The 22,976-nt window shown below is 39.7% G+C and overlaps 2 protein-coding genes and 1 long non-coding RNA gene across 3 annotated transcripts in view; 1 reads left to right on the top strand and 2 right to left on the bottom strand.

Moving 5' to 3' along the window:
• Positions 1 to 11,113, top strand: part of lrpprc (leucine-rich pentatricopeptide repeat containing) — a 63,216-nt gene extending 52,103 nt beyond the window's left edge. Inside the window, exons 34-38 of the mRNA XM_053332728.1 lie at positions 169 to 284; positions 5,254 to 5,328; positions 6,211 to 6,295; positions 7,731 to 7,870; positions 10,733 to 11,113. Coding sequence (XP_053188703.1) covers positions 169 to 284; positions 5,254 to 5,328; positions 6,211 to 6,295; positions 7,731 to 7,870; positions 10,733 to 10,801 — 485 coding nt within the window. The 3' untranslated portion in view covers positions 10,802 to 11,113. The remainder of the gene's footprint in view (positions 1 to 168; positions 285 to 5,253; positions 5,329 to 6,210; positions 6,296 to 7,730; positions 7,871 to 10,732) is intronic.
• LOC128372639 (uncharacterized) lies at positions 7,794 to 9,152 on the bottom strand. Its single transcript, XR_008322914.1, has 3 exons — positions 9,093 to 9,152; positions 8,438 to 8,538; positions 7,794 to 7,868 (listed from the first exon to the last, which is right to left on the bottom strand). It is a non-coding gene; the product is annotated as an uncharacterized LOC128372639 (long non-coding RNA).
• Positions 11,114 to 12,839: 1,726 nt separating the features above from the next.
• Positions 12,840 to 22,973, bottom strand: abcg8 (ATP-binding cassette, sub-family G (WHITE), member 8). The gene is made up of 13 exons (XM_053332481.1): positions 22,625 to 22,973; positions 21,184 to 21,285; positions 20,888 to 21,035; positions 19,912 to 20,150; positions 19,482 to 19,614; positions 17,071 to 17,340; positions 16,704 to 16,863; positions 15,751 to 15,852; positions 15,462 to 15,661; positions 14,807 to 14,883; positions 14,327 to 14,594; positions 14,053 to 14,180; positions 12,840 to 13,856 (listed from the first exon to the last, which is right to left on the bottom strand). The coding sequence occupies exons 1-13, from the start codon at positions 22,667 to 22,669 to the stop codon at positions 13,719 to 13,721; spliced, it is 2,010 nt and encodes a 669-aa protein (XP_053188456.1). The 5' UTR covers positions 22,670 to 22,973; the 3' UTR covers positions 12,840 to 13,718.
• Between the last annotated feature and the right edge of the window lie 3 nt (positions 22,974 to 22,976).

Consider the following 22,976-nt stretch of genomic DNA (forward strand, 5'->3'; position numbering starts at 1 on the left):
ACACACACACACACACTCACTCAACACACATGTACATGAAAATACACAAGCACAAGCAAATTAGAAAAACATTTATATTAAAATAACCACAGTCTCTGACAAATATTCCCTATAAAAAACACATTTAGTAATAAAAGGATGGATCAAATGTTGCATGTTGTGTTGCAGTGAGTATTATGGCAGAGCGGCTGGCCAACCACTTCGCCTGCTACAGACCAGCTTCAGACCTTTTCCTCCAGCTGCTGGATATGGACAAAGTCGAGGACGCCAAGTTCATGCTGGCTGTGAGTATGAGTATGAGTGTGTGTGTGTACCAAATATATAAGTATGAGCCAGAGACAACATATCACTGTCTAAAGTGTCTAAAGCCTGTAAGTTCAAGTTGTGTGTGTGTCTGTTTTCATGTGGATTTGGTTGAAGTCCACAGAGGCTGAGATGAGACGCTCTTAATTAATATAAGAAGGAAATTGACTTCATGCAAATGGATACAGATACATTACCTGCTGCACTTAGTCACTTCTCTTCATTACTATTTAAACATGAAGTGAAGAAATCCATCTTTTTCAGGTCAGACCATGTTTCTCGTGACACATGTATTCATTACTCTTCATTTTGTCTCTGTGTAAAAGAGGAGAGGAGACAAAGCTGCTATGAAAGAAACTGAATCATTTTTTTTAACTTGAGGAAATTAATCTGAATTTGTGATTATTACCAAAACAGATTAGCACAAAGTAAATCTTTTGTTCCCCAAAATACAAACAACCTGTTGCAGAAAGGTACATAAGATATTACTCATTCGCTCGCTGATTCTTGCTTATTACAGATTCTGTGGAAGTGAAGCAAAATCTGCCCATCTGAAAAAAAGCTGTGAGAATGTAGAGACAGATTTTTACATACTATATGCCCACTTTAAATACATTTTAAATCAACTTCAGCATTTTCGTCCCAGTGCACATTTCTCCATTTGACTGTTCTGAATTTGGCTACATCTTAAATAATTTTATCAAAGAAGAATCTGCAACCCCCCCAAAAAAAAGAAAAAAATCAACAAGGGAACTGGTGATGAATTTAATCCATCACAACTCGCGACGCATTCGTCCAGTTGTCAGATCCCAGTGAGTGGCAGAGACATTCCTCCGCCACAATCCTTGACTTATTCATCCAACTTCACATTTATGTCTTTTCAATCTGAATAAATGGAGAAAAGCCACATTCCACTACTGAGTCTGGCGGTCTGAAGTTGGCCTCCTACTACTTCACTTATTTAACGCAGTTCATACATTACAGCTCAATGACTTTGCACTGGGGCCTGGGGATGTGAATATATGTAGCAGCTAAGATTGGTGAGAGACAGGGACGAGGACGAGGCAGTGACAGAGAGGTTAAGAGAAAGATGCATACTGTACTTGTAAATCGGGATGGTTTGGTTCCTCCTCTCACAGACATGATTTCACTCTAATTTGCGTGAGTGATTATCCCTCTCAGTCATTCAGTTGCATGTGTGACTTGAGTGCACACTAATGAACACAGATATGTTACTTACCACTCACACTTCATCACTATTTAAACATGAAGTAGTCTGTGTTGTTCAGGTCGTGGTGTATTTTTCATCACACAATCTTGAGCTGCCCTCTTTTTCACCCTGACATAAGTCTGTGGTTTTAGACATGTTGTAAGTAAATTATGATGGACATGTTGAATTAAATTATTAAAATCTAATGAATCATAATTTTGCTGCATATTTTTTAAGTTGACTCCTTAAAACCTTATTTGTGTAGGGATCTAGCAGTGGGTACGTGCTGAACTCAAAAGTACCTGTCTTTGTGGTGACGCCTGGCTTTCACCTTTTTTAAAAATTTTTATTTACCAATTGGGTCCGTTGTATCAGCTCTTCTAGACCAACGCCTAGAGCAGGTCGACAGCGAGGGAAACTGGAGGACACAGAGAGATAATATAAAACTCCGTAGATACACTCAGATGTTAAGCTGACCTGTGTCTGCTCCTCATCTTTCCCCGACATCTTGAGTAATTATCCCTCTCAATCATTAAACAGGGATGTCTGACTAGCATGCATGTTAATGAACAGATACATTACTTACTACTCTCTTCTTCATCACTATTTAAACATAGACTATGTATTACATGATGATCCGGGCAATAACATGCCTTTTGCTTGATACGCCAATTTAAGTTCTCAGATATTTTTCTCCATAAAAGAGACAGATGTAATAAGATTTATTTTGAATAGTCATTAGGCATTTTCAATTTCAGAAAACCAAGCTGAGACTTTTTTTGAATTTTTGTTTGTGTACTATAGAAGCTTGTTAGTCCAACATAACAAAAAAGGTTGATCATTTCTGATAATACCACCAGCTAATCATTGGGATGTAAACTGTCAGAAAATTATGAAAAATATCAATCACTGTTTACCAAAGACCAAGATGCAACCTAGAATGTCTCATTTTGTCCTAAGCAACAATCTACAACCCCAAACATATGTAGTTTACTATCATAGAAGACTAAATAAACTAGGAAACATTCACATTTGAGAAGCTTGAATCAGAGAATTTAAATGACTCAAAGCAATTAATACATTTTTAAAATAGTTGGCATTTAATTTTCTGTTGATTGATAAACAGATTAATCATTGCAGATCTACTGAACGGTAGAAGATGCTCTGGGAAAAAGTGCACATTTTTGTCAGTGTAAATGTTAGAGGCAGCAGTTCATCTTGAACATTTAAAGACTTGTAAAAAGTACGGTTAGCAAGAAAACAAAAGTTAAGAAACAAATGCTCACAGTGTTGGAAAGCACAAACTACAAGGACATATCAGAGCAAAGACTGTTTAAAACTTCATCTCACATTTGTCTTTGTATTCAAAGTGTTAAGTTTGTCCGTTTAGACTCCGCTGATGTGACCCAGGCTAAACTTTTGTGCTCAAATTTGTCCGTCCTCATGGCCTGCTTTCATCTTCCTGACTCCCCCCTCGAAGCCACTCTACCAGGGTCACTAGAGGGTAGCGGCCCAACTGCTCCATCCCATCATAAGTGAACAGGACCAAAAACTCTGAAAAGCTTTTAAGTAGGCGAGCAGACAATAGTGATGACAAGCCTATCAGGAGAGTAAGGAGGTGAGGTCGGTTGGGAGCGAGAGGAGAGTGAGGGGGATGAAGTTAGTCATTAAGAAGTGAGATGGTGACAAGGGGAGAGCGCAGCGAGGCGGCTCGTCTACAACTGCGTACGTGCGTGCGTGTGTTGGGGAGGGGGGGGGTCATTGTGGAAAAGGGAGCATTCCCCGGATATCCAGAGCTTTTAGGCAGTGTGTGTGAGGAGCAGGGGAGACGGTAGGTCAGGTCGGCTCTGGCGTCACCTTTGGGAGCGGTCGCTAAAGCAATGGAGGAAAAAAAAAAAAAAAAACGGAGGAGAGAGGGAGTGAGAGTACAGAGCAAAGTTGAGTGAAGTGGCATAGTGTTGGTCTAATTGCCTGATTGTACTAAAGCCATTCTGCCGCTCAGTGACTCCGAAGAGAAGGCAGCTTGCTCTATGTGTGTGTGTGCGCGCGAGTGTGTTTGTGTGTGTCCTCCTGTTAAAAGCCTCGCAGGCAACCAGCTTTTAATTCTGTACGAGGTGGAGAAGGAGTGAAACACGTTAGTTCACGACTGGCTAGTAATGGGACCTCATTGCTGCTCAGCCGAGAACACATTCGCTCACTTACTCAGAGCACAGAAACTTTAATGCATCTCCTATACACACACACACACACACACACGCGCGCACACACACACACACGCACACACACATACACGAAACACATATATTGTATAAATGCTTACATACTTTTAAGTGTTAAAACCTCCAGCTTCATAAAGAACACATATTTCTAAATGCATCATATATGTCATATTTGAGTCTATATTGATAATTGTTTTGTTAGATGTACAATTTTTTTTTTTTAGATATCTTGTGAACCTTTTTATGACTTTTATTAGATAGCTACAGTAAAGATATGACAGGAAATGAGAGGAGAGAAAAAGATGCAACAAAAGTCCACAGCTGGAATGGATTGTCTTATCGCCACAAAGAATCAAAATCGACTAAATTTGAACAAAAAAAGACTTCATAGTGCGACAGCCGTTTGAGTTGCAATCCTGTCAAAAATGTCTCTGTTAATCCAGGAATCACTGTGAGGAGTTTATTTAATCTTTAGCGCCATGTTGCCTCCTCACCCTTGACAACAGCCAGGAATCAATAGTGCACAATAATGGCAAAAGCATAAATTATTGTTATTATATCACAAGTGTTCTTAACAAAAATATCCTTATCTATCATGTTAGAAATTAAGGAGTGAGATTTTTTTTAGTTGTGAAAATAGAAAAGAAATACACTGCCTGTCTGGCCAAAAAAAAGTCGCCACAAAAAAAAAAAGGTCACACACTCTAATATTTCATTGGACCACCTTTAGCATCTGGTATTGATGATGCCTTCTCCAACACATCCCAAAGATTCTCAATGGGGTGAAGGTCTGGACTCTGTGGTGGACAATCCATGTGTGAAAATGATGTCTCATGCTCCCTGAACCACCTCTTTCACAATTTGAGCCCGATGAATCCTGGCATTGTCATCTTGGAATATGCCCGTTCCATCAGGGAAGAAAAAATCCATTGACGGAATAACCTGGTCATTCAGTATATTCAGATAGTCAGCTGACCTCATTCTTTGGGCTCATAATGTTGCTGAACCAAACTTTGGTGAAATCAAATCGTAGACCCTCGTGTTACCTTTTTTTTGTCCAGGCAGTGTATTTCAGGTAGGGTCTCTTTCTCTCTCTCCTTCTCGTTGACCATCATCTCTTTTACATTATATTTTTCACTAATTGGTGGAAGTCTTTAAACTGTACAAGCGACAATCACACAATGAGCAGCTTGTGTTTTAAGATGTATTTATATTTCCCCTGAGTGTGAGATGTGGCCGTCTATGTGACTAAGTGCAGATAATTAAGCTTTCTGATGTGAACGTTGCTGTACATTTAAATTCATAAAGAAATGTGCAGTTGTGTGTCTGACACCCTTATTAAATCCATAATTAACCTTTGACCATATTGGGGGTTTGTGTGAATGTGTGGATGTGTTTTTTATACTATATGTGTGTAGAAAAACATAGGTTGGAGAGTCTTGCTTACAATGCCCCTTCCCCCTCAATATTATATCTCTAAATTGTTAATCTCTCTGTGTTGTCCTTTGTTTCTTCCTGTAGCGCTGTAACGCCTTGGCCGAACAGAAGGTGGTTCTCATGTCCTATGTGGCTCAAAAGGCTCAGACTCCTGGACAGGTAAAATCCCATATCACTGCTTTTTTTTTTTTTTTTTTAGAGTATCTTTTTATTAAAGGGTAATTCTGTTTTTTTAACAACATGGGTCTTATTTTCATACTGCGTTTTATATTATAATAGCTGATAAAAGTAAAGGCCAAACTTGTAACAAACCATACTGATTCTTAAGTGTGTTGCCCTGTGTGACGGTGTAGCTTAGTTCAGTACAGTCAATCAAATCATGAATTAAGCGATAATGTGGCGTTCAGGCTGTCAATTATTAGCAGAGCAGATGGTCACACTGAGCCTGACAGCATCCTGCTACACAATACGAGAACTCACATGTAGCTCTCCGGCTTAAGTCTCCTTTTTATCTAACTTCCAAACATGAGGACGTGTCTTGTCCTGCAGCTTAGCTTGTTCAATGAGCCACCAAACAAACATTCAGGGGTAAAGTGCACTGATTAATTAGCCGCTTAACCGCAGCACATTAAACAGCATGTAAACATACGTGTGCAAATATCACAAATTTGGTCACTGTTCTTCAAAATCCCTGTTTATTCATGACTTGTAGCTACATCAGTTTGTTTACTTGTCTCTCAAGCCTGCAAACTAATATCGATCAATGATGACACAGCTGAGACAAAAACCACCATTTCTGATATTTCTTCTGACCTTTTTTTCTTACTTCCAGTACTAGAAAACTATTATAAAAAATATGTTGGGGGAGATAATTAAATGTGATTTTATTTGGATTTTAAGTACTTGTTAAAAATTACTGATAGTGCATAGTGGTGTAACAGCAAATGTGCAGCAACAAAACTGTCTTATCATGTTGTATTTAATTATATGTAATGTAATTGTTGTATTGTGTGTAAATCACTGTAATGTTTGTATGCTCAGGTGAGGAAAATTAAGGCCCTGGTGAGCCTGATTCCAGACTTCATGGAGAAGGAGCTCCTCCACTCATATCTGATGAAGTGTCACTGTAAGAGACATAAAAACACACACACACATTTGCACACTTACACACACATACATATTAACACTCTTACACAAGGCCTGGTTTGGGTCATGTGGAGCAGCTAGCATTGCAGCGGGCGGCTCGCTGGCCTGTGGCTAAGTCAACATTAGAGGACGCATTAACAATGCATCAGGTCAAGGAGAGTGTACGTGTGTGCAGACGTTCAGGGGTTAGAAGAACACATGTCATCTAATGAGTTAGCTGTCCTGGCTAGCCTAGCGTGCTAATCGCAACACGGCCCACCACTCAGCCTTTCTGTTTTTTTTTTTCCTTTCTTACATTTTTTCCTCTTCGCTCTGCAACTTCTTGCCCTCTCCACCTTTTTACTCCTTTCTTTTTTTGTCCTCAAATTATTTCCTTCTTTCTCCCCTCCTCGCTTTCACCTGCATCCTGTCCTCGTGTCCTCCCCTCACTTCACCCTCTCACCCCTCCCGTCTCCCCTCCTTCGTACCCTGTCACACCAGAGATGACGGACATGACTATTTAATTAGCGTTAGACAGTCATAGGGGACACAATTAGCGGTGCTCTGCTTGCCCTGTCTCCGTTATTTCTTTTTTTCTTTTTGAGAACTTTTTCTTTTCTTTTCTGAACAGCAGAGACCTTCTTTCATTTGTTAATTTCCTAAATGTAACCTTTTTTTCCCCTACTTTTTGAGAACTGGCTCTCTGATCACCGCATGCACTAATGATAAGTTTCCACACAACTATTGTTATAGATTGAACATCATTTTAAATAGACACACCTGATAACAGAGATGATATACTGAAAGTTGCAGATTTCAGCTCTATAAATTTGTAATGATCAGATCTTTTAATGTGTTTATAGTTTCCATTTTCAACATCTGGCCAGGGACAACTAATGGAAATCAGCTGTTTAGGCTAAATCTGGCTAATTTACAGCGCTTTTCTTCTTTTAGTTTTCAGTTCTGTTGATTAATGAGCAAGTACAAAAGGTTATATTGCTGTCCTTGTGCTTTATCATCACAATAATTGTTTCTAATAATTAGTAGAATTCCACAAGAGGAGTTTTATAGTTCTTTAAAAGAAGTGAAATTCAAAGGGAGATGAAAGTTTTATAATTTCTTTCACGGCCGCCAATGAACCTTTTGCCTAATTTGTTTTTCTCCTCTGTTCATCATGACTCCAAAATTGGAGGAAAACAAATTAGTCTACACAAGTTTTTGCTCTTTCACATGTGCAACCAACAGCATTAAAAAAGGCCAAACAGAATACAAAAATCCAACAGTATGCATGTGCAAAATAACACAATTATTTTTTTGTCTCTTGCACACTGTCAGTTTATTTTCTAAATGTGAATTTAATATGTAGAGTTTTTTGTCTCATTTGCTGACCATCTCTCTCTCTCTCTCTCTCCCTCTCTCTCGCTCTCTTCTGCCAGCTCTGGATAAGGACTTGCCATCAGCCAAGGCTCTGTATGAGCAGATGCAGAAGCATGGGGCAGTAGACGAGCTGTCACTCAAACGGCTGGCTGTGCTGTACCGCAATGCAGGAGAGACAGTGCCCTTCACTGAGCCCCCTGTGAGTCTCACACACACACACACACACACACACACACACACACACACACACAGTCCAGAGTTAAGGAATCTCAGCCCAGAAAAGTGTACTATTTTTGGGAAGTTTAACACAGACTTCCCCCATGTAATGAGTAAAATACGCGGTCATCCAAAACTTACGAAACTTAACTCTCCACACAATCGGAGGAAGTTTGCATAAAGTAACTTTGTAAATGTCGTTCTCCTCATCACTCAGCAACCCCCTTTGACGTGTCCTGAAGTTGCTAGCAGTAATAAACTGATCACATGGAGCAACTTTGCTGTGTTTTTGTTTGTAACTATGCAGATTTGAGAGTTTCTGGAGGAAAAATCAAGGATGAGTTTCTTCGTGGTGGTTGATGTGCTGCAATTTGGTTTTGGCGCGTCCATTTAACGTAATATTGATTGATATTTGACCGGCGCTGCCTAATTTCACAGTTTGTACTGAGTTGAGTTAGCTGGGTGCGTTGTCCTGGACGGACTTTGCGTAAAGCTGAAGTCAAAACATGATCATGCATATTCAGATACAATAATTAGTCGGTCAACTTACCGTTCCTTACCCATCATGCACCGCGTTGTCAGATCTCCTTCTCTCTGTAGAAAATGACTGGGATCCATCAATGAATCCAGTGTGTCTGCTCCATTCCAGCACTACAGTATTGTGGGGCAGGGCAGTGTGGTTGACCTCATTATCATGATAATATTGCTACTACTGATGCGTCCATTGATGAGAAATGTTACGATATTGCAAATGTATGAATTACTATAAAACAAAACTCACTACTGCAAACTTGAATAACTCTTTTCATAACTTTCTTTTAATCACAATGTGCTTGGAATCAATAATTCAGACCTCAGTATTTTGTAAAATATAATGTTATAGTATATTATTATATATTATAAATTATTAATGCATCTGAAAACTTATAAATAATCAAAATCTCAGCACAGTAAAATTATATAAAATCAAGCTATTAAAAGTACAGAGAATGAACTTGAACACAGCAACCAACAGTAAAATAATAAAATTGAGAAAAAAAAGAAATTATTCTATTCAATTATCTCCCAAACCTATGTTATGGTGGCACACAGTAGATTACACACAAAAACACACACACACACACACACCTATCCATATTGATACTACTGGGCAGACATGAACATATTATGAACAGATATGAGTACAAACACAAACGCACACACACCACAGTGTCTAACCAGTGCTGGCAGATGTCCGGCTGGTGTTCTAATGCGCGCCATTGTGTGTGTGTTGTCGTAATGTGAAGGAGCAGTCTGCCCACTCAGGGTGGTTCAATACACACTGGCCTGCAGCTAGCCTCCTGTGTTTGTAACTCTGAGTGTGTGTGTTTGTCTGAAATTGTGCCCCATGGTCACAAATATTGTGTAAGCGAGATGGTGTCACTGCAATAGCCTCTCTCTCTTTTTCTGGCTCCTAGTATTTTTGAGTATTTCAGCGAGTTGCACATTTTGTAAGTGGATGTAGCACCTATTTTTGGACAAGGACACACACACACACACACACATACACATGACCCTCTCAGCCCTGGCACTTTGATCTGTTGTCCCCTCGAGGCAGGTGTAGAAGGAAGCCCACCTCTTACCTTCCCTTCACTCAGCAGCAGTACAAAGATAGACTGAGAGAGAGGGATGAAGGTAGAGAAGCTGCTGCATTATTCACTGGATGTCAGGGTAGTTAAGTGATTGCCAGGTTTTATAAGCGAAGGAGAGGCAGGGGAGAGATGAATGTCAAAATGGCCGTAGTATATAAAAGTTTCTACTAGTTCTCCCTCCTCTGAGTCTTTTACAGAGGTTGCTGCTCCATTAAAGAAGAAATAAAAGCAAAAAATTAAGGTTGATCCAGAACATGGTGTTAGCAGTTTTCATAGGTACTATTTGTTCTATAGTGACAATAAAAACAGGACATTTTCATTCCGCTGCACCAGTGAATAGCCATGACCAGATGTTTTCAGGTTGTCTACCCGTCCCATTCTCATGAACACAATATCTCAGGAACACCTTGACTTGAGATTTGGCACAAACATCCATTTAGATTTAAGGATGAACCACTTTAGATTTTGGTGGTCAAAGGTCAAGTTTACTTCAACCTCACAAAACTCGTCTTTAAACCATAACTCATGAATTCATATGCTAATTATGACAAAGTTTCACCCAAACGTCTAAAATGATGAAGTGATTTCTGTTTCTGTCGGCGTACAACCGCGTGGCGTTATTTCTAGTTTTCTATGCAATTTAGTTTTGAGCACCGCAAACTGTGTCGAGGTGGAGGCAAATTAAACTAAGTCTGCAGTATGTGCATGGCTAGATAGCATTAGGTGTAATCTCTTCTTCTAAAGTGAACGCGGCTATTTATCAGCATTAACTGCTACATTAATAAACAAGCGTACATTGTTAGGAGCCGGCATAATCTGCAGAAAAGCTCTCACCTTCTCCCCCCACCTCCTTACAAAAAAAAAAAAAACACCGCAACACTTTGTCTGGATCAAAACACTGATTAATTTGCCAGAAACAGAGGCAGAGAGCAAAAAGTGTGTGTGTATGGGGAGTGGGCTACAAATCCCTTATTTGTGTATTAATGGGGATTTAAAGATGAAACGAGACAACCTGGTTGGAGAGTGGAGACTATTTAGACAGACCCAGGAGGGCTTAGTTTTGTAAAGAGGCGAGATGGAAACAAGGCACACACACACGCACACACACACACACATCCCTCTTACAGCCTTACTATGAGGCAGGTGAGTATTTATGCGCAGCTTGTTGTGAATATGTTTGTTGCTAATTCGACTCTCTTTGTTTCTCTGTCCAGGAGTCATTCAAGTTTTATGCAGAAAAGCTGAGAGAGAAAGCTGCCAAAACCAAACCAGCAGAAGAATAAAGATTCATCCTTCCTTCCTCTCACCTCCATCCAAATCCCCTCTGTCTTCTTCCTTTTGCTTTCTTTTTTTTTTTTTTATACCAGTTGTTTGAGCCGAACTGTTGTTGTTGTTGTTTTGTGTTGTAACTTTTGGATGTTACTCTGTCAACTCGAGCTACTTGATGATGTTGATGAAGATGATGATGATGATGATGATGATGATAATGAGGAGAATGTACAGAAGTATTTATGCTAATAAATGATGTTAGGAATCCAGATTTTGTGCTTGCTTCTTTGTGTATTTTTATATGGTGTGTACTCATTCGTGCAGTAGACTTTTTCTCGGGTCAGCAGAGGAGGGAGCACAGGTGGAATTTAACAGCATTAACAAAGGCTCAATTCTATTCGGGTGTCCTAGTGAGTCAATATACACAATACCACAGTCCTGACATACCTAACCAGAGTGCAATTATTGTTAGGTTGTTAATTACACCTGTGTTTTTCCTGCCAAGACATTACACTATTGCAGTGTCTCAATTTCATACTACAGTCTAACTGTATGCACTGTATTAAACTGCAGGGTTGCAACTATTATTTTGTTTATTGATTCATCTGCACATTATTTTTCCAAATGAATCGTTTCCTCTATAAAATATCCAAAATGATTAGCCTAGTCTTCAAATGTCTTGTTTTGCCAGCTCAGCATATTCAGTTTATCATTTATGACACATACAAGCTATAAATCATCACATTTAAGAAGCTGCAACCACCAAATATTTCGATTTTTTTTTTCCTTTTGAAAATTACTGAAACTATTATGTGTCTATCAAAATAGCTGCCAAGTAATTTTCTGTTGATAAATCAATTACTCAAATCAATGCAGCTCTGATTGATATACTTCAAACTTACGATAGTGTACTGTTTTACAAGACATCAACCTACATCAAACTGCAGCTTTTTAATCTTAAATGTTTGACAGATAAATATTTTTTTAAACTTTTAATAGTTATTATTAATATGTTTTGTTTGTTTTCTGTTCTGTTCCAATAAAATAATACTACATTTTATTTCACACAACTCTTTACATCCCCTTTACATTACTTTCCCCCCCCCCCAGCTGTGAGCAACTCCTGAACTGACTTTGTGCCATGCATTGCAGGCGAATAGTGTACATCAACAGTGGACTCAAAAAATAAGCTTTTTTTCATATGCATACTTCCTGTTTTTTACACTTTTATGGTCAAAACACAACATAACTCAAAATGTGCCTTGTATGGATTTGGGACACAGTTTAATAGTTTGGTGAAAAAGGTAAATATCAGGTTTTTAACTTAAGACTCTCCTATGCAGCCTCTTCTGTCTTCTGTCCCCTGACCTTATCTGCAGCTCCAGAGTTTAAAGTTCTCATATAACACTTCATTAAATACACTGTCCATTGTTCCCCCTGGACAACTTTTCATGCTCTCAAATCTTTTCTTGTTTAAATCCCTGTTGCTCTCCAATATCGGTCCCTGATATTCCTGTTTCATGTAACAAGCTGTTCTTCACCCTGTCAGAGGCCAGCCTTGGATCACACCGGTTGTTTCACAAAAAGATTGTGTACTGGTTGACGTCAGAGGGTCGGCACAGGCAGTGGAGCTCATTTGACAAACAAATTAGGGCGCAGGAGAAGTAACATGTTTGCAGGGAATTTATGTTGTGAATTTATGAACCAGCCCTTGTCTTGGCAAGTTTCTACAAACCCCATCATTGTTTGCCTTTTGTAACCCTGTGAAAAAGTGATTAAGTAATATGTTTTTAATTAATGATTTTTTTTTTTTTTAATAAACATGAGGGGACATTTTTCCCTAGGGTGTTTTTAAATGATGGTGTTATATGCACTTGGTTTAATCCCCTTATTATTTCACATGAAGAACCCTTTAAAAGGTTTTGTGTAGTGCTGAAATAACCAGAGTGAAGGAAAGTGATGTGTGATGGAAAATGAAACTGCATTGCAACGAGAGACGATGTAACTGGCAGAAAGTATGGAGACAAAAATAAACACGCTGAAATGGAGCAATTTGATTCAATACTTTACTAATTTGGACTCAAACCATGTCTGTAATATATTTATCAAGTTTTTGCACCAGTGCAAAAACACACAGTTTACATAATCTTAAATCTATGAGGACACAACAAGTACAAGCTTTTTTTTTCTCAGTGTGACTTACTAAATCTCTACTAGGCTTTTTTTCAGTGCTCCCTATACTGGCACACACATTGTTAAGCTTAATAACCTTACATATACAAAAAAGATAAAGCTGTAGAAAAAAAGAAGATTGAAAATGGAACAAGCAAAAGCCCCAGATGGATATCTGCCAAAGTGGCGCTCTAATCATTTGCCAAGATGGAGAAGGGAGGAAGAGTAAAAAAAATCCATAATTTTAACTCTGATGTTACTGCAGAGCTCTGCTGCCATCCAGCAGCAGACAGCGTTACTGCAAGAAATGCGTCTACTGTTTCAGACTCACTCTCAACTTTCTTTTTCCTCACCATTTACTAATTACTCTCATATTTAAACTATTAATGCTGGCAACATGTTGATGATCAATGATGACAGACATTGCTGCACTTTTAGGAATTATAAGTGATATTTTTTACACAGGGTGGTTATGACATGTTTGATTTACCATTTAAAACAGTGCTAGAGTTTTCTGATGTTGACATTTTTGTAAAAGATTCTACAAATAAAATACAAATATATCACTTTTCTCACCTAAATCAAGCGCTAATGAGAACAGTTAACACTAACACAAACAATGTGAAGCATGGCTCAGTGTCGAACCAGTCGAACTAGAACCCTAATTACTTTTTTTTACAACTTCCTGTGGTAAACCCTGAATTTTTGTGTGATTTCAGGTGGACGTTTGGTTTGATTGTAGAAAAGGTCCAGATTTGTTCACCAGTCTTGACTGGACTTCTGTTTGATAAATTTAAGGGACACGTAGTAAAGCGCCATGAAGCCCAGACAGACTGCCAGCAGCACCAGGTAGCACGAGTACAGAGGGTACTGGTTCATGTTCATGGCCTCAACCACCTGAAAGACAAAAATGGAGAAGATGAGAAAGATGTTTCAATAGTTGTATTCAGTTACTTACAATGCTCTCCATATACAATACTTATAAATAATGAATTTACCTTAAAATTGAACAACCAGGATTCTAATTGATTAATGCAAAACTGTTTCATTAATGCCTATGTATGATTCTGTATTTGTGTCGTTTTTAACTCACATGTAATCCATCAACATAGATGGTTATGTTTCCGATCTTGACGGGGTACTTGTTGCCTCTGAACTGCACCTGCAACATTCCCTCAAAGCCCCAGCGCATGAAGGAGGCGTGAGAGAGCCACGAGGCCACTGGAAAGTTAAAAATACACACAAGTATTGACATCACATACTCATCAGCAAACTGTTTTCTTTCCTCCTCCTTATTCCTCCGGCTCCTGGCAAATTTGAACCCTAAGAATAATGAACCAGATCTTTGTGTGCATCTGTTTCCTCACCAAGCCACATATTCTCCAGGTTGATGACAAAACCTCCAGTTAAATAAAAGACGGTGAACAAAGCGTTGCCCATGAACGCTGAGGTCTGCAGAGTGGGCAGCGAAGCTGCTACAAACAGAGCCATGGCTCGGCTGCAGTAAACCATCAGCCACACCAGCACGAAGTTGAGGAGGAAATTGTATGGATCCTCGTTAAGCCCCGCCAACCAATAGATGGGCAGACCATAAACCAAGGTGAACACACAGTGCTCTGGTAACTCCCCCAGAATCTAAATGTGGAGAAAGCATACATTAAAATATATATAAATGCAGAGGAAAGATGTATTTGCATGCAAACACACACACACACACACACACACACACACAGTGTCTCATATTTCCCTGACTTTCCAACACTACATTACAATACTGTACATCACTGTCAGTCCAGCATGGAGCAAGACTGACCCCTACTGGTGATCCTGTTTTTATTAAGGATTACCTTGGCAAAGAAGTAAGATGTGACAGAGTACATGCCGTCCTCCAGCTCGTGGTACAGCATGGCTCTCTCTGTGTGACCTGCGGAGAACATTAAATTAACCAGATGACACATTGCACAGTTAATAGATACAGCGCTGTAACATCTGACATCAGGTTTTCTTAAAGAGTGTTCTTCCTTTATTGAGTGCTGATACACAATACAGAAATAAGCAACATAAATCCAGCAACATAAATGTAATATTTGTATTATAATAGAAACCCTAAGCCGCAAAAGTCTTACAGACATCTTCATTATTCCTCAGGCCACAGTGTGTTATGCAGGCAGTGTTAAAGTATTCAGCCCTGACTCATAAATTGGAATTCATTTTATACATTATCTTGTCACTTGACCTTGACCCGACTTAAACTTGACTCATAATGGCTTTTGGATAGACACAATCTTACTATCTCTGCAGTTAATCAAATATCTCGTTGTGAATGAATATAACATAACTCAGAGTCCATGAACTCTGTGTCCAACTCACAAATCTGTCTGATAAAATTGTTGATAACTTTGGCTTTAATAACTCCCCAAACTCTTCTGAAGACACTACTGTCTGAACAAAAAGTCTCCTCTCTTTTTCCTCTCATCCTCTTAAACTGCTGTCATTACTCACATTTAGCTATGACGTCCAGCACCACGGCGAAAGGGGTGAGAGCTCCGATCATGTAGAGGAGCGCCACGGTGTCCTGAATGGAAAGACGTTCCTCTCCTGCCCCGTAATAGAGACAACCGACTAGCAGTGACATGAGAAGGGCCTCGAAGCCGTGGACCAATAAAGTGACCAGGTCTCTGTAGTCATTGTACATATGACGCCTGAGGGAGAAGAAAGGAGGGGAAGTGAGTGTGTGGTTGTGTACCTCTTGAGTCTTGTGCTAAATCTGTGAAGGATTTGTTGCTCTTACCTGATGAGGATGGTAAATTGATGAAGTCTGCCAGGCAATCTGTTTCTCTGGTTGGAAATAGTGATGACTTCTTCTCCTTTAACTGTGTTGGGCTGCTGAGGGCTGCAGGCAGGAAAACAGTGGGTTAGTTTACTGGAACAAGTTTCCCATGAATCATAAACATTGATAATAAATCTCAATTAATAATAGTAATTAATAAACTAAAATTCTTAAATGTCCTGAGTTTTGTGTCTTCATGTATAGGAGAAGGTACCATCTAGTCATCCACTCAGAGCATTCACTCTTTCTGACCCAAAATGTCTATTTAAGATATTAGAGAGTAATCCTTTAGATTGTTTTTTAAAGATTTATTTTGCCTTTATTTATATAGTAACTGGCAGAGAGGACAACAGGAAACAGGGAGAGAGAGGGGAATGACCTGCAGTATACTGTAGGTCCCTGGCCGGATTAAAACCAGGGACGCTGCGATTACGTAGCATGCGCTCTAACCACTCGACCACCAAGGCGCTCCTATCCTTTAGAAATATATTGACAATATTTTGGCAAATGCCATTTGCATTTCACAGATGTAAGGTAAGAATGAGACTGGACAAGTGAGACATTGGGGTCTCACTTTCTAACAGTGAAGGTAACTTCCTCATACATATTATTTTAACAGTGCATAACAACAAAGATAATCAATTCTGCTCATATACTGTATGACAAAGGAATGATCAAATCCTCACATTTAACCCACATATTTGGTATTTTTGCATAAAAATGACCAAACATTATTATTCTATTAACAAAAGATGTTGCTGTTTTCTGATGAAAATGTCTGTTAACTTAAGTAGAGATGAGCATAAGAGAGGAAAAATAGATGACAATTTGTAGGATAAGATTGAGTAGAAACAAGGGAAAAGTTGGGGAAAAAATGTGTACATGAAGAGAAAACTTCCCAAAAACACAGCTACCTGCCAGTGTGCGTCAGTGCTGTGCTGCTCCCAGCTGGTTTCCACATGTGATCGTCTGTGTCTCTGACCTTTTCCATGAAATGCTCAGCCAGAACTCTAGCCCGCTCCAAACACTCGGCCTCTTGATCCGGAGTGCGCCTGTCTATACTGATCAGGTCAACTGGACACAAACAAACACACACACACACGATTGTTTATCACTAATTGGACAGATTAAGCAGAAAAAATATGTTGCTGCTCTGGGAACTTTTGTGCATTGCTGGTACATTTCTTTGTCCTAAATTTCCTCTGGCCATTGAGTGTGTTGGTGATAACTTTAAGCCATTGCTTAGTGCTGTTTTGACAGTTTTCTGACACAGACACTAACCATAGAAGTCGGAAGGGTTGCAGTATCGTGGGCAGGGGTATCCTAGTGCGGTGAAGTAAGGCACCATGTCACGAGCAGCACCGCAGTAAACAGCTGAACCTGACGAGAGCAGGACAACGAGGTCGAACAGCTGGAAGATATCTGATCGAGGCTGGTGGACCGACAGCAACACCAGACGGTTTCCCCGGGCCAGGCGGGACAGTGTGATCACCAGGTTGTGGGCTGTGAAACTGTCCAAACCTGACGTGGGCTCGTCCAGAATCAAAATACCTGAAATGTGAAAAAAGACCAGTTTAATAATCCATAAAAAAGACATGATTCTGCTGGACTGAATTTTCTCCTTTCATCCTATTTCTGGTGCTCCTCTGGTGTTTGAAGGCTGTGGTGATGCAGAGCGGATCCAGACAGGTAAAAAGGGGGTGTAGATTTTAATAAGGGCTGGAAAATCTTATCAGGACGGGTTCACTGAATTCAGAAAAGTTCACTCAATAAACAACAGTGCTATGAGGAAGGCACCTTTCAGTTTCTATATGTATTGTACGTTACATCTTAATGAATACTGGTGAACTATGAACACAGGTGTTATCAGCAGAAGCGTTACAGTAGGTCTTGTTAGATTGCTGTTCATAGTTTCAGCATTCAACACCATCATCCCTCAGCCTGCACCTGCTGGGCCTGAAAACCTCACTCTGCAACTGGATACTAGACTTTCTCACTGAGAGACCACAGTCAGCAATGATGGGCAATAATACATAGAGCGTGCTCAGCCACCCCTGCTCTTCACCCTGCTGACCCATGACTGTGCAACAAATTACAGCCTCAACCACGTCATCACAACTGCTGAAAAACGCAACTGTGGCGACGACTCGAACTTCAGAAATGAGACGAACCAACTGGTTACGTGGTGCAAAGATAACAGGGGAAAGATTGGAGATTGTTATTGACTTTCGGACACCCAACAACCCTTACTGACCATCAACAGCACTGCTATGGAGAGCAGCACCAAAGTTCTGGATATGTACGTCACCAAGAATCTCTCCTGGATGAATAACACTGCATCAATGGTCAAGAAAGCCCAGCAGCATCTGTACTTCGTCTGTAAGCTAAAGAGAGTGAGAACCCCAGCATGAGCTCCTTCTACCGAGGCCTCATTGAGAGCACCATGACCAGCTGCATCACTGTATGGTTTGGGAACTGCCTCCAACTGCAAGACTCTACAGCACATGGTGTGAACACGGCTGGGAGTATTTACTGGTGCCTCACTGCCCTCCCTCCTGGACACTTACAACACCTGAGTAACACGCAGAGCCTCCAGCATTGGGAGCAACCCCACCCATCCTTCACACAGCCTCTTTAGTCTCCTGGCATCAGACTGGGTAAAAGGAGGATGCTGAAAGGAGGATGCTGAACTTTCTCCCCTCTGCCTCCAAACAATCTGGACAATAACTCATCCATTTCACCTCCTACATGTCCAACAGTACTGGCAATAGGAACATTTTATACAAACATGCACACACACACAAACACAGCATCAGCCACTTTACACAGAACGCTACTCTTAACTTCTTTAATTACTCATACTGTGGATTGCACTATATTTATTATCATTACAGTTTTTGTTCTTGATCTGTGCCTTGTTATTGCCCCCTTGACCCAGTACTTTTTGTATTTCTACTTTTAGTATTTTTAAACCCTTTATTGTGTTGTTTACGGTTTTTTATATGCCTACACTGTGGTCTGATACATGTACATACTGCAGAACTGACAGTATAAGTTGACTTTTACTATTTTTATAAATGATTGACACTTGGCCAACTGCCTTACAATTGTTGCGCCTAATTAATAATTAAATAGGTAAATCATTTTTAAAAATCCTTCTAATTAAATTTGTTGTTTTAGAGCTACAAGCTCGATAGTATTTCACTTTGAAAATTGAACATTTACTGGCTGATTGTATGAGATAAAGTGTTCAGCGTAAAACTTATACACCCACACCCACACACGCACACACACACACACACATACACAAACAGACATGCTGAACTTAGACAGAGCAGTGCATTGTTAAAATGCTGATTCAAACTTTTGACCTGATAATGGCACTATATGAAAAGAGATCACCAAAGTTATTATAATTCCTCCTGAGGGGAACATGAATGTGTGTGTGCCAAATTTCATGGCAATCCTTCAGATACTTGTTCAGGTATTTCACTTGAAATCAAAAATGTGAACCTCATGGTGTTGCTAGAGGAAAAGTCATCATCTGTATGTGAATCTGTGAGATAAATGTGAACATGATTTTGAATTTGTGAGAGAGTTACAGCTCTATAAGATGCTTCATAAAGTTGAAACTTTGAGATGAAACTTAGAGAGAGTTTAAGAGTCTGTCTCTCTCTTCTTTTTTCTCTCACCAGGGTTCCAGAGAAGTTGGACGGCTATACTGACTCTCCTCCTCTCCCCTCCGGAAACACCCCTCACATAGTCGTTCCCCACCCTGGTGTGTGCACACTGTCTAAGCCGCAGCTCTGCAATGACATCGTCCACCTGTGACAAAAAACAGCAGAGATATGGTTTTTCAGGTGTGACTTTGCAAGATCTGAGTTATGAGCATTTTATATTTGAAAAGACAGACGCTGCCATCACATCTGTTCCTGCTGTGGATAGAGTATAAGCAGAACTTGAGAAGGTCCAGGTATGTGGTGAGTGTTTGTATTATGAAGTGGATGAATAAGATCTTGGGAACATTTGGTTATTGTACACAGCATGAGCTTTAAAACCGCCATGCTGTGCACATATTGAGCCTGTTTGGAATTAGTTCTTATGTAGTGACCTTGATCTTACCCTCTGATCCCGCTGAGCCTGTGTGAAATGGGTAGGGAGCCTCAGTTTGGCTACAAAGACGAGAGTCTCGCGGACGGTGAGGTGAGGAAGAAGGCGGTCGTCTTGGCGGACGTGAGCGATACTCTTCTTCACCAGCTGGGGTGTGTTGGGCTTTCCGTTGATCATAATCTGGCCAGATGTCATTATACCGCCTTCATCCCGACACGTTATTATGTCCAGCAAAGATGTTTTACCACAGCCTGAATGAGGATGATGATTACATATTCAAGGCAAAGTTTAAACATAGAAATGAAACTTCTCACCACCAACAAAACTCACTTTACAAGTCAAAGTTTTAGGCGCCATGTATTGCATATATCTGTTCTTTTTTTCTACACTGGTGAACATCTATTAGCCTCCAAAAGTAGCACAGTTTTTCATCCTTTTTTTCTAGTTCTTATTGAAATTTTGGGCTTGATTGTCCAGGTGAACAATGTTGCTGACATGAGATCCTTTGCTAAGCTTGACAGAAGAAAGGCAAGTGGAACAAATTACATCTCCCAAAGAGGCCATTACATTAATTACCTTGATTAGAAACTTCAGTACTTAAAAGCCCAGTGTGTGTGTGTGTGTGTGTGAGTGTGTGTGTGTGTGTGTGTGTGTGTGTGTGTGTGTGTGTGTGTGTGTGTCATAGGCTACTTTTGGGGAAAAATTTCAGACTTTCAGAAAAAGAGATACACATGGTAGGTTAGAGGTAGGTTAAAGTTATGAAAACAGCTCAAACACTGCAGGGCACCAATATCCCCTTAAACTCAAGAAGACATTGGAGCCCTGCAGTGTGAGAGCTGGTTCTTTATTTTTTGACATTTGCTCATATTCAGCTTAAGGTTAGGGTAAAGATTAAGGTTACATAAGTAGTGGTGATGGCTAGGGTTAGGTTAAGTCTCCAGGAATTCTATGTAATGTCCCAAAACATGACCAGGATCTGAAATCTCACCTGAGCTGCCAATGATGGCCAACATCTGCCCGCTGCGTACTCTGAGGCTGAGTTTGTTGATGGCTGTCTGCTTGTTTCCTTTCATCTCCCATGGCAACTTGAACTCTGACAACCTCTCATACCAGGGGATCTGAGCTGCTGTGTCTACCTATGAACACACGCAAACACACATTTACACAAATAGCACATACAGTATGCACATGTATGGTATACACACACACATACATGCAGAGGTTCAAACAGTTAAAAGCTAAAGATAACTGTGTGTGAGCGCAGTGCAGCTGTCCTTCACTTACCTCATAGTGCAGGTTGTTGACCTCCAGCTCATTGCACCCTCCACTGTAGGTGAAGTAGAGGCTGCTGTCTTCTTCAGACGAGAACAGTTCTATGTCTTGACACTGTTGGAGGTTTCATAGAGGCAAGGACACATTCATTTCAATGTTTTATTTGAATCCATATCAATTCTTTTTAAAGTAGGTGAATTATGGATTTACAAGAGCTTAAGGGAATCTGAAGGGACCATTTAGTGCAGTCAGACACCTTTTATAAAACTGGGAATGGGAAGATTTCTACTGTATAAAATCTAAAATGCAATCTTATCTACTGGCACGTAAAGAAATATCAGAATAATCTTTGATCTCTGAGATTATTGTTTGATTATATACTCAGTGAGAGCACATCACCTAGTTTATTAGACAGTTTTATTGAGTCATTAATTTAATAATCACTGAATGCACACGTGTTCATATGTATGTGCATCTGTGTGTGTATTTACAGGCGTGGTTGCTTGTGTGTTTGTATGTGTTTTGTGAGGCCAGAGTCCAGTTTAAATGACCTTCATATTACCATTATGTAATTCTAACATCGACCCAATAAATTAAGTCAAAAGGGAGCACGTGCTCATACATAAACCACAGAACATATTGTACACTGTATTAAAGGTAATGTGTATACTGTAAATGTCATGAACTGTAAGATGGCTGATATTGGTCGTAGTGACCTTGTTTTCAGACCCTCCTGGTGCTCTTTAAACCGTTTACAGATTAATCAAATTTAAATACACATAATACTGTTACTCTTAAATGACCTAATCTCTTGTGCATCATAGTTTAGTTAAAGCCAGTTTACAGACCCAACAGTTACAAGAAAACTACAAAGGTCAACAACGTATTGCAGCAATGAACAGAAGAGATAGATGATGAAGATAGAGTTAAAGTCTGTGCAATTACTCAGCAAAATAAAAACTAAGTGTGATAGGAAAGCGATAGGAAACTTTGTAAATATGCTCTGATGGATAAAATGCCAAAAAATATTAATCCTCAATTGCACTGGTGGTCAAAGAACAATGCATGATTATTTGTCAAGTAAATTCAAATAAATAGAAAGTGTTTTTAAAAAACTGCACATTTTAAACTTCCATGTATTAATATGACGTGAAAGTAATTGTTTGCTGTCCTAAATAAGGAACCTTTTAAAAATTCTGCGCCTAAATATTAAGGGAAATAGAAAATATTTGACCTATTTCTTTTACATTAAAATCATCTGAGCTCAAAGCTCAATAAATTCAGATAATGAAATCCATGGATATGCAGCAGTTACTGTACAAAGAACCATTCAGTGGTTGGCAGGGGTGAAACCATATTAATACAGGAATTTAAACCCGATAACTTTCAAGAGCGGTAAAACATTTTTAAAAACGCGTTCCAATATCTGCATGATGCCATGCAACACACTGACCTGTGAGGAGCCATTTATTTGGCCATCGTCTATTTCTGTGTCCATGATGTTGCAAGTGGCTAGTTGACGTTTCTAGGGTCAAGAGGTCAACGTTCCCTTTTTTCCTCTTCTGTCAGGTCCCTCTCTGTTTCAATTTTCGGGTCTCTATTGGGTTTGCTCTCCTGTTCTCCTTCTCTTCTCCTTGTTAGGTAGTTTGACTCCAGTCCATCTGAAGAACCCCTCTGATGTCACCTCATAAGCCTCTTCTTTCAAACCATTCGAGCTCATGTCATGTCAGTTCTTCATCTGCTTTGCTCTGTCAGTCAGAATTTCTGGTCGCAGAGCACAATTTGAGGACTGAAGTGAGGCTGAC

Source organism: Scomber japonicus, chromosome 14, assembly GCF_027409825.1.
Source record: "Scomber japonicus isolate fScoJap1 chromosome 14, fScoJap1.pri, whole genome shotgun sequence".
Classification (NCBI taxonomy): domain Eukaryota; kingdom Metazoa; phylum Chordata; class Actinopteri; order Scombriformes; family Scombridae; genus Scomber; species Scomber japonicus.

Bases quoted from the DNA above. Each gene is read 5' to 3' on its own strand.
- abcg8 (XM_053332481.1), bottom strand. From the start codon at position 22,669: ATGGACACAGAAATAGACGATGGCCAAATAAATGGCTCCTCACAG. The intron at 15,662-15,750 runs GTAAGAGCAACA...CTTCTCCCTCAG, and splicing joins CAATTTACCATCCTCATCAG to GCGTCATATGTACAATGACT. The intron at 13,857-14,052 runs GTGAGTTAAAAA...TTTGTCTTTCAG, and splicing joins TCTATGTTGATGGATTACAT to GTGGTTGAGGCCATGAACAT.